Source organism: Chenopodium quinoa, unplaced genomic scaffold (genome assembly GCF_001683475.1).
Source record: "Chenopodium quinoa cultivar QQ74 unplaced genomic scaffold, ASM168347v1, whole genome shotgun sequence".
Taxonomy (NCBI): Eukaryota; Viridiplantae; Streptophyta; class Magnoliopsida; order Caryophyllales; family Amaranthaceae; genus Chenopodium; species Chenopodium quinoa.
In genome coordinates, this window is record NW_018743032.1 from 2,720,238 (window position 1) to 2,731,329 (window position 11,092).

Below are 11,092 nucleotides of genomic sequence, written 5' to 3' on the forward strand. Positions count from 1 at the left end.
CAAAGGCATGCAAAAAAAGATTCAATTTGCTCCAAACTATTATTAGGCTAAATTGGTTGAATGTTAATGCAACACATAATTCTAATTATTAGTGATCACTTCAATTAACACCAAGGTTAAAAAGGAACCTAAACCGATCGTCCAAATTATCTTATTAGGCGTTAAATTCAATTACATATTCCCTTTAACATGAAATAGGGTGATCATAAAATCATCATTAACATTGGAAGCAATTCAACAATAATAACGATTAGTACATGAAAAACATAATAAAAATCGTTAGAAAAATAATAGGAACAAAGGGAACATGATTCCTTACTTTGATTGCGTTTGCTTGCAACTATAAAACAATAAATGTGTTAGTAAGTTCAAGGAAAATAATAACAATAATGGAAATCAAATTAAATTAAAGTTGTTGATTTGAGGCCAAACCCTCAAACAGTTCTACCTTTCACGCCTTGGTTTAAGTGTGGAACTTCGGGTAAAGTGCGGACTCTGAGGTGTGCTTAGGGTATGTATGGTGGAAGAATAGGGTAGGCTAGTGTTTAGGCTAGAGCATAAGAGAGAGAAGAGAGAATGATTTGGTGCCTTGAAATTGAGAAATCAGTCTCGTATTTATAGAGGAAATGAACAGGGTGATGCACAAAACCCTAAAAATAAAATGCGTCGCGGAGGGTACCCTAGAAATTGTCGCGTCACGACAGGATTTGCCGTGACACGGCATAGTTTGCCGTGACACGACAGGATTTGCCGTTGTGCAGCATTTTTGCCGTGACACGACAAATCTATTTTCCAGATTTCCGTCCAAATTCATTTTAACCCTATTTCTTAATCATTAAGTAGGTGATATTTAAGCGTCGTTTCAGCTGTTCCGGGTTTATTTCAGGTTTAGGGTTTTGTTATTTTAATAATCGAGTTCAACACGAAATGAATTAAAAAGGGTTTGTGCTGAAATGAGCGTTGGACTAAGTTTGCATAAATGTTTGAACTGATGTGTTGACTGATTTGCAGGCTTATGTTTGATTGAATGTGGACTTTTAAGCACTCCCGAGGTTAAATACTCGTCCCGACCAATAATGGCGTTGAAAGGTTGTTAATCATCGGGTTTGGTTTTGAGGAGACATTTTTAGATGTTTACAGGGGCTTAATTCTAAATGATTAGATTCCAATACCTTCTCAATTGTTGTGTGAGATCAAATATGTGCAACCTCAATCATCACTATACCAACAACCAATTAATATTTTGACAAGCGTGTATAAATCAAAGTGAAAAGAAGAGTTAGTATGGAATGGAGTACACACCCTCGGTCTTTGGCACCGAAGACCACGTCGGCAATGAGTATAAATGAGAATCACAAAAAAAATTCCTTGTATTTTGTGTAGTTGGCTACTCAGCTTCAGAAGACTGCTTCTTCTACTCCTTCCTAACTCTTACTCACAGAAAATGGACCCTTCAACAACAACACCTTTCTTCATTCTTCCTTCAAACTAACAAGCAAAATTATCCCTTAATTTCCTCTTAAACCCTTTCATACTGCAGAATAGCTCCTCTTCTCTCAGTTTGCTGACAAGTTCTTTTCTTCCCTCTTTTTTCTCTCTATTTATTGGGTCAAATTTCTGCTTCTTCAACCCCTTTTAATTTCCTTGTTTTTCTCACCAAAATTAATACCCTTTTTTTCACCAAAGTCAAAATCTTTTTTGGGTATAAAGAAAATTCTGAGGAACAATTGTAAAAACTTCCCCTGTTTTTTCCTCTGTTTTCCCCTGTTTTTTTTTTTTTTAGATTGAATTTTATAATGATGGGTGTTCAAAAGTTGTATTTTCATAAATCCCAATTCATTTTTCTATTCAGGAAAATGATTTTATTAATTAGGATTTTATGGGTATCTTTCTTTACTCTATTTGGTATGACAAGGAAATGTATTTTTAGGTAATTTTCTTGTGTTTTGTTTTACATGATTGATTACAAATTTAATTTTATGATAATTTTAATTTTAATTTTTTTGGTTGCAGATTTATAACTCAGAAAAAGGATTCCAATATTAAGTTGATTCAACCACAAGAAGAACATCAAACTAATGAAAAAATTGAGGTGGAAAGTATAATTGAGGAGGAATCAGAGCCAGTTCTCAGGTTTCGTTTTCCAACTTTTAAAGAATTTCTTCAAAATAATGATGTTAATAATAATGATGCTCAATCTACAAGTTACTCAAAATTATGTGAAAATCTAGATGAAAATCATCATGTTGAGTCTAAAGATGATTGTGTGAAATCTGAAATCGATACGACTGTGAAAGCTTCCCATGAATTCTTACATGTTGAAGAGATTTCTAAGCGCGGAATTGGTTCAGAATGTGAGGTTTTTGGGAGTGAGAAAAATGGGATTATATTTGATGAATTTCTTCATGTAGCAAATGTTATTGAGGATAATTTAAATGTAATGAAAATTGAAAATGGCGAAGAATTGTGTGGAATTTGGAATGATTCAATGATTAAGGTAAATGTTGCGAAAAATGTCAATGAGGTTCCTAGTGATGCTAAGTCCTTGGTGAATAATTCGACGAATGATGAAGATATCATGAAAAATGGTAGTGAGATTCCTAGTGATGCTAAGTCCTTGGTGAATGGTTCGATGAATATTGAAGATATCATGAGAAATGGCTGTCATCTTCCTAGTGATGATGAGTCTATAGTATCGGATTTGGACCTAGATTCATTGGCTCCGAGCAGTGAGTCCAGCTTTAGGAGTTCGTTTATTGATTCTTTTAGTGATGGATTCTTGTCTGATATTGATTTCGAGAGGGCATTTGAGGTTGATACTTCAATGGAATTTGGTTGGAATGAGGTTAATTTAACTAAGGAAGCCTTAGAAAAAGAAGACTTAGAGTTTCAAAATTTGAGCAAAGGGTATGAAGCTGATGATTTCGATGATGAGGATGATGATATACTAGATGAGCTCAAGAAGTTAGAGTCCAATTTTGAAGGTGATGATAATGGTGATTCCAACAAAGAACATGAAGCAAACATGGAAACTGAACCCGAAAAGAAACAAGATGAAGAAAAACAAAGTTCAGGAGAACAATTATCTTCAGATTCTGATGAGCAAAATGGGCTTGAAACACAATGGGAGCACCAAGATTTAGTAGAACAGTTAAAAATGGAGATTAAGAAAGTTCGAGCTATAGGGCTTCCAACTATCTTAGAAGAGTCTGAGTCTCCGAAAATAATGGATGATTTGAAGCCGTGGAAGATTGAAGGAAAGTATAAATTAGGCGGTACATTGGATGAATTAAACAAGTTTTACAAGAGCTACAAAGAAAGGATGAGGAAATTGGATATCCTCAACTATCAAAAGATGTATGCAATTGGTAAGTTAGTATATTATTTGTTTGTTAATAAGTATTACTTGTTAAATACCACTTTCAATTTTTTATATACTTCCTTTCAATTTTTTATATACTTTCACCAACACAAGCATGAATTTAAGCATTTTTTAAGGTTGCCCCTTCGAATACTAAGCCTTTCTTAGTGCCTCTATTTTGGTGTTTTTCGAACTTACAGACAAAGAAAATGGTTTTTTTTAAGAAGGAAACTCTGTAGATATCATTTTCCTAGTGTTTGTGAAACATTACCATATGTGATCAAGAAACTGATTGAATGTCACACTTTACCTTATTTAATATTACTTAAATATGAAGTTTTAGTTGATTAAGCAAGTTGAATTGTCCTACTGAGTATGCAATACACCTGAAATGTTACGATGTATTTGAATGTGAAGAATATTTGGGTGATGTGGAAAATCTATCCATCTATGAAAGTCCACCAACCTATTGTTGTCATCTCATTTCTTGCCTGAGTTGAATTTTGCTAGAAAAGTGATGCTTATGTATCTTTCATGGTTTATATCATATTCGGAAATAGTTGCATTAGCTGTGTATCTCTGTATAGATGCTTGATTTCGACATGAAACCTACTGCATATGAATTCAACTTGATTGAGAAAATCTATCTGGTAGATGTGTTCAGTCAGTGCTAAGCCTATAATATACTTGTACTTGTATATAACTTACTTTATCTTATCAACTTTTTGGGAAAAGTTTGATAAAAGTACATAATCATAATTCCAATTATAGCTTCCTTTTCAAACAACAATTGAATGATTACTAAAAGTCCCTTGGACCACATATTTTAATTATCTTAATGGAAAATACCAGGATTTCTTCGGCTGAAAGACCCACTTAAATCAATTTCGAAGAACAGAATTTCAACCCCGGCATTAGCAACAATTGTTTCCCTTGATTGCTGGCCTTGTAAGCCGAAATTATCAACAGAAATTAACCAACCAGTTATGAAGAAATTCAGCAGAGAACTGGAGAGCGACTTGGAGATGGTGTATGTAGGACAGATGTGCCTGTCATGGGAGTTCCTTCGATGGCAGTATGGTAAGGCATTGGATTTATGGGACACCGATCCACATGGTATACACCGGTACAATGAAGTTGCAGATAAGTTTCAGACATTCCAAGTTCTCCTGACAAGATTCTTAGAGGATGAGCGATTTCAAGGTCCAAGGGTGCAAAATTATGTCAAGAATCGATGTGTTCAACAAAATCTTCTTCAAGTTCCTCTCATTCGAGGTCAGACCGGCCTCTTTCTTGAATGTAGCTCATAAAGCAACAGTACTAAAACCAATTCCTAATCGAAAACAAGTTAATAAACATGTCTAACAGGATATAGAACAAGACTAATTCCAACTTCAATATGACTGATGAATTGCCAACTTTGTTTTATATTGACTAGTTGATACACTGAAATGACTTTTGCAATTGGCTATTTGCAGATGATAATGCAAGGGATAGAAAGAAAGAAAAAAAATTCGTCAGCAGCAAAGATGCCATTACAAGTTTACAGCTTGTAGAGGTCATTGAGGATTCAATTCGTGTATTATGGCGGTTTATCAGATCTGATAAAGACACGACCTACATAGGTCTGTTGAAATGTCGAAGAAACTCCAATGCTGAACTCCAAAACCCAGCAGATGCCAGTCTCTTAGATCAAATTCAATCCAGTCTACAAAAGGTTGTGTCAACATTTTAGCTGTACCGAATTTAATTATTAACGCTGTTTAGTTGCCTGTTCTAAATGTTTGTCGTTGAACTTGGATTATAATTGCAGAAAGAAAAGAAGCTCAAAGATCTAGTAAGGAGCGGGAAGTGTGTACTGAAAAAAATCCAAAAGCATCAACAGGAAGAAGGTTCAGACAATGTTTTATATTTCTTTTCGCAGGTTGATTTGAGACTCATTTCAAGGGTATTGAACATGCCAAGAATAACTACAGAGCAATTAGTTTGGTGCAGCGATAAGCTTAACAACATTCGCTTGGTTGACAGAAAATTGCACGTAGATACCTCAGTAGTTTTGCTGTTTCCTAGTTAATTGGTAAAAATAAGGATGTTGCCGAGTTTTAGATATATAGTGATTTTTGTATAGTTAGAATGTGAATAAAAAGAGGTTTTTTTTAGTATACCTTTGGAATACAGAATATGAATAAAAGAGTTGATAGGAAATTAGGTAAAAGATGTACAATTTTTTGCATCTTTGCATAATTGCATGCAGAAATTTTGGAATGCATGATAGATTGTATAAGACTTGATAATGTACATCAAATTCCAAATAATAATGCTCTGGTTGATCCTGTAACCGTACTGATTTTGTATTTTCCCTTAAGGATGTGTTAGAAGGCTTTGTAAGGTAATATGCATAAACGTACAAAATCTTACACCAGGTGCACCCAAGGGTATTTCTAGGTTCATTTGATCAATTTTACTCCATTTAATTTGTACTCCGTAAAATTGAACAAAATTGATCAAATGAGCAAAAATATAAAACAAAATAATATTATAGATTAAAAAATAAAAACACCATCTGGTGCAACTGGCTCTAGGTACACTTAGGTGTAAGATGGATGTTCTTGCAAGAAATGGGTCTGGAGTTGCGACACAAACATTTATACTACTGTTTAGGGCATTTTAAAATTGCAAAATCGATTGCGTAAGTTTTCAATACCAAATATACATAATGGGGATGCTCAGCCATCTTGTCCAGATATTCAAAATCCTCATTCAGCAAATTGGACATTATTTGTGTACAAGGAATAATCTGCAAGCCCCTTTGTATTCCCTGCAGGTTTGCCGCCTTCAGACTTGAACGTATTGAATATGAGTCCCTGCAGGTTTGCCGAGCAGGAAATTTCTCCGAGTATTAATGTCCAAAATGTGCCTTGGTGTATATTACCCTGCCCTGTGCTCCTTCCAATACATGACATCAAGAAATTTTCTACATAACATTTGAAAGAGAGGGATAAAGGCAGTTCAGTTGATTCTAAAAATGTTCATACTCCACTTTCAATTATACGTTGCATACAGAACTGTCATTTTGGACTTTCACTTGCCGGAAGGGGTCAAATGATATTACTGTGTTGATCAAGAGGTGATTCTGCTCTAGAGCAAGAGGTTTTTATCATTCCACATAGTCTACTTAATACGAATATCTCTTCGTTAACATGCATAGAGAGTGCTGCAAGTGCTTTGCCAGAAAATAGAAAAGAGTGTATACTTAAAAATGTTACAGGAGCAGTGGCCAGGAAGAAAAACAAAAGGAGCTAATGAACTATGAAACTAAAGAGCTGCCTCCACAGCTATTTACTAGGATGAGAAAATAGCTGAGAAATAAACTTTTGAGCTTGTATTATATTGTTCCTAACTAACTAAATATGTTTTAAATTCTTGAAAGCATATATATATGGTATCTTTTCTTTTGGAACAATGCTCGACAATAAGAGACCTAATGCTACACGGTGCTGGTTGAAGCAGGATAGTGTCTTACAGCAGTTATTGTGAAGTAGCTTCTATGGGAGGGTAGAAAAACAATTTGTATAGAGTGATTTTTATTAGTAATATTATGGCTCTATAAGCATTCAATGGCTTACTGCAATCAGTATGGACTAAGAACATTTTGTATTTGACAGGGAAAACCATGTTTTATAGTGGTGCTCAGTTGAAGATATGCATGTATTGAATTGCTTGGTTGAAATTCCACCGGTAGTTGAAAGACATGAAATAGCTTTGTCTAGAAAAAATCTGGAAAGATTATTCCGAAGATAAAATGAGTTGATGTATGAGATCAGAGATCGTGAACCAGATACTGCTTATGTTGCTTCAGAAAATCAGAACTTTTATAAAACTTTTCCTTGTATTTTTGTAGTAAGAGACAGTGTCAAGAATTACTCCTATTGTAGATTTCTGACGATAACACAGTGTTGACTACAGGAGAAAATTTTACAGCCAGCATTGCTTTGATTGCAGCATGTTTTAAACATAATTTGATTACAGCATAATATAAGAGGTATGATAACTGATACCACAACTTTGAGACAGCCAAATTTGTTCATCTTTGACTATACCCGCCAATTATTTTTTACAATGAACACCATACTTATGACACTAAAATAATTTTTTGTCCAAGGATGAAGGAGAAGCACCATCATGATAATTCAGGAGAGTGTTGAAGTAATAACAAGACTATGTGGAGGATTTAACCCGTTTATCAAATCTTAAAATAGTTTTTCGTTAGTGTTAAGGATTCTGACATGGTAGAATGTATTTTAAAAGTCATGCCTGAATGTAGATTTATACTTAATAGTTAATATTCAAGAGGTTTTACACATTAACACCAACATCAATCAACAGAAACTTATATCATTTCCCTTTCTGGACACAAATTTTACAGCTCAAAATTGAGACTCGAGAGACTCATAGAAAACTGGTGACAAGAAAGGTAGAACTTTTGCATATGAATTAACAACAAAAAATTTAACTTTTAACTAAAGAACTAAACTGCACTCTAAAAACTACTTCCTCCTACAGCTGATCTAACTTAAGCGCCTAGAAAAAGCTATAAAAAACTAGCTAGATCTCCTACATTCAAATCCATCTCTATTCTACCTATAGCATTTGTTTGAGGAATAACTTGTCGACAACTCACTAGGACAAGGAGCCGAGTCCCATGATAAAGTACCGGAGTTTGAGACAGAAGACGGCAAACTGAAAGGAAAACCAATTGATCTGATGCCGTTCCACTGCTGATTTTGGCTCTTCCTGAACCCTAACTGATCTTCTGCTTCAACAATATTCTGTGATAAACCCATAGGAAGACCATTAAAAAGCTGCTGTGACCCACCAAAGTCTATAATATCTGTGATTTTACCAACTTCTGAGGTGAAAGCAGGGGTGAGGTTCAGGAACATGGCAGAAACTTCACCTGATGGGAAGATCAAGTTATTTGGGAGGTCTGCAAAGGAGGTTGGGATCACGGACACTTTAGAGACCATTGGATTAGTAATCGGCTTGTATTGATCAAGGGTGGAGAAACTAACAGGGGATGAAGTAGTATTCTGTAGGTTACTGTTGTTACAGGCTTGTATGGATGAATTCGCTCCTTCAGTTGTGCATGATATATTATCTGGACTAAAGTGAGAGCCTATGAGATTCGAAGCTTGATTGAACATATCACATGCTGCAGTAGTTTCTGTTAAAGGGGATACCCAAGAGTGTGTAATAGCTCTTTGCGCCATGGTGTTTGTCTTCTTGAATATACGACAGATTGCCCATGCATCCTGCAAGTCACAGAAAATATTACAAACTTTAGGGTCACCCTTCATGAAATATTATTACTTATGTTAGGATGGGTGACCTCCTAGGAAGTCCTTATGCTGGTTCATGTAGTGGACCCCACTTAAGGGATTAAGGCGTTCAAGCAGATAAAGATGTTCAGTTCATCTTCTGTTATAAGGAAAATTAATAACCTGTAATAGAAAACTAACAAAGTCTTTTTCATCATGCAAGAAGAAATACAAGAAAGAAAAAGACAGGAGATTTACATTAGCAGGAAAACTTCTGTCAAAAAGCTTCTTAGGCGGGGCAGAGTCATGCAGAGAAGGTAACCGGAACTCATGCATCATCCAGTCAGTCTTCATCCCTTTAGCAGCTCTTCCTCTGTAGAACACAAGAGACTTCTTCAAGCCTATGCACTTAGCACCATCAGAGGAATATATCGGCCTGTCAGTCCCAGTCGCCTTCCAAAAACCAGCACAGGTTACCCTATTAGGCCTCGAACTGTTTCTGTATTTCCGGTCTCTTGGACAGTAGAAATACCACTCTTTTTCTCCAGTAGACGCCAACTCTGATAAGACGAACATACATATATTTATATGCATACATGGTTAGTCTGTGAAAATCGAAAAACAAGCTAAAATCATAATAAATTTCAAGATAGTCTGGCTTTTACTTACTAGGAAGATCCCAAGGATCGTATTTGTAGATGTCAACTTGCTTAATAAGCTCAATAGGTAAAGATTGCTGAAGTATCTTTCTTTTGAGGTAGAACGCAACAAGCTCTTCATCAGTTGGGTGAAACCGAAAACCCGGCAAAATAACATCATCAACCTTATCAACCTCATGTTTCTCCTCCATTTTCTCTCCTCAGTTGTGCTTAGTATAAAAATATGATCAGAAACTCAAAGACAGAAAAGTGGTTTTAACCAGAAATAGCATTGTTTGGAAGAGCTAAAGTGAAGCAATAAGTAGAAATTATTACAAAAACTGTTCAACTCTTAGAACTGCACAACTTTGTGGAAAGATTAGTGTGTCGTACGATTTACACACCATTCAAAGCCATTGAAATGGTTGCTGGAAGGGGCTCTGAATGCGAAGCCTCGGCCGCGGTTTGTGGTTAAGTCTTCACTGAAAACTGTGTTTATGTGTTACTTACGACAACGCACGAGGAAGAGAGTTTAGTTACACTCAACTCATGTGAAATAGAGTTTAAATAAGCTAGCTCTACTGAAGCAGGAGCACTATTTCTTCAGTTTGCTGGTTTCTGTTATCAGCAATTATTTATATTTTCAAGAGTAAATTTACTCCTCCGTTTTTAAATATTTGGTGCACTTTTTATTTTCGGCAGTTTTTAAATATTTGTTCTATTTCCTTATTTGGAAAGCTCTTACAACATTTAATTCATTTTTCGCTACTAATGAACCCAACATAAATCATATTTTATTAATTTCACATTCTCTCTCTTCCGATTCTCTCAACTACTTTTGCTTTTTACAATTTTTTTATTTTTTAAGCTACTCCACTACCTTCATATTTTATTATTTTCTCTAATTTTTCCTAAAACTCCGCACATAGAAAAATAATGAAAAAGTATTTAAAAACGGATGGAGTACCTATTTAAAACCACCCGAATCAATTGAGTTGAACCCATTATTATTTGGACCCGAAAGTTATACGTATTATTTTGTTTTGACTAGACATTTTTTTTAAGTGACAAGGGAGTGAATGTTACTTTGTAGTTGGAAAATCCAGAATAATATAATTCGTAGTAAGATATAACAGAATGACCTTCACTAAGTCATACCTCGTCACAATAGCTGGACACACCTAAAAGCAAGAAAAATGGGCTATGACCCTTTTTTTTAGCTTGTGAGTAGAGAAGAGGGATCAACACAGCAAATTTTATTATTATTATTATTATTTTATTTAAAAAACAGACAAAGTCATACAACCTATAAAAAATTAGTGGGAAGTCGAGATACAATGTGGGCCCCCACTCCTCTAGCTATAACAAATTCTATCCTAGTAAATATATGAGCAGCAGAACGTGCCCCAATGTCTTGTGTCGTCGAGAACTTCTGAACCGGCTTCAACAATGCAAAAGCCTCCTTCTCTAATTCCCTATGTGAAGAAAAGAGAAGGGAATGAAACCATATCCAATCGCCTGACAACTAGATTCGTACTTAACCCGCTTCCGATGAGCCGCATCAGCCACAACCCGCCCAAGAACAAAGTCAGATAGCCCCGACTGTGTCAAATGAGAAGACCCTGTCAAGTCAACACAGACATTGCGACCACGATCCAGGAATAAAGTAACACATCTGCAGGTCTGAGGGCCCCGTCGTTCCCTCCAAACAACTCAATGTCAACCTCCTTTCTCGCTGAAATCTCATATCGATAACAAACACAAACAAGGGTATC

General features: G+C 35.5%; 2 protein-coding genes across 2 annotated transcripts; one reads left to right on the forward strand and one right to left on the reverse strand.

Moving 5' to 3' along the window:
• The first annotated feature begins 1,366 nt into the window (after window positions 1–1,366).
• LOC110730401 lies at window positions 1,367–5,699 on the forward strand. Its single transcript, XM_021910195.1, has 5 exons — window positions 1,367–1,930; window positions 2,014–3,368; window positions 4,214–4,636; window positions 4,840–5,078; window positions 5,175–5,699. The coding sequence occupies exons 1-5, from the start codon at window positions 1,797–1,799 to the stop codon at window positions 5,433–5,435; spliced, it is 2,412 nt and encodes an 803-aa protein (XP_021765887.1). The 5' UTR covers window positions 1,367–1,796; the 3' UTR covers window positions 5,436–5,699.
• Window positions 5,700–7,736: 2,037 nt separating this feature from the next.
• Window positions 7,737–9,942, reverse strand: LOC110730357 (protein FEZ-like). The gene is made up of 3 exons (XM_021910148.1): window positions 9,349–9,942; window positions 8,938–9,239; window positions 7,737–8,673 (listed from the first exon to the last, which is right to left on the reverse strand). The coding sequence occupies exons 1-3, from the start codon at window positions 9,527–9,529 to the stop codon at window positions 7,999–8,001; spliced, it is 1,158 nt and encodes a 385-aa protein (XP_021765840.1). The 5' UTR covers window positions 9,530–9,942; the 3' UTR covers window positions 7,737–7,998.
• Window positions 9,943–11,092: the final 1,150 nt, after the last annotated feature.

Excerpts from the sequence above, each read along its gene's own strand:
- LOC110730401 (XM_021910195.1), top strand. The coding sequence starts at position 1,797 with ATGATGGGTGTTCAAAAGTTGTATTTTCATAAATCCCAATTCATTTTT. Across the intron at positions 1,931-2,013 it reads ACAAGGAAATGTATTTTTAG|ATTTATAACTCAGAAAAAGG; the intron begins GTAATTTTCTTG and ends TTTTGGTTGCAG. Across the intron at positions 3,369-4,213 it reads TCAAAAGATGTATGCAATTG|GATTTCTTCGGCTGAAAGAC; the intron begins GTAAGTTAGTAT and ends GGAAAATACCAG.
- LOC110730357 (XM_021910148.1), bottom strand. The coding sequence starts at position 9,529 with ATGGAGGAGAAACATGAGGTTGATAAGGTTGATGATGTTATTTTGCCG. Across the intron at positions 9,240-9,348 it reads CGATCCTTGGGATCTTCCTA|AGTTGGCGTCTACTGGAGAA; the intron begins GTAAGTAAAAGC and ends TCGTCTTATCAG. Across the intron at positions 8,674-8,937 it reads ACAGAAGTTTTCCTGCTAAT|GATGCATGGGCAATCTGTCG; the intron begins GTAAATCTCCTG and ends TGTGACTTGCAG.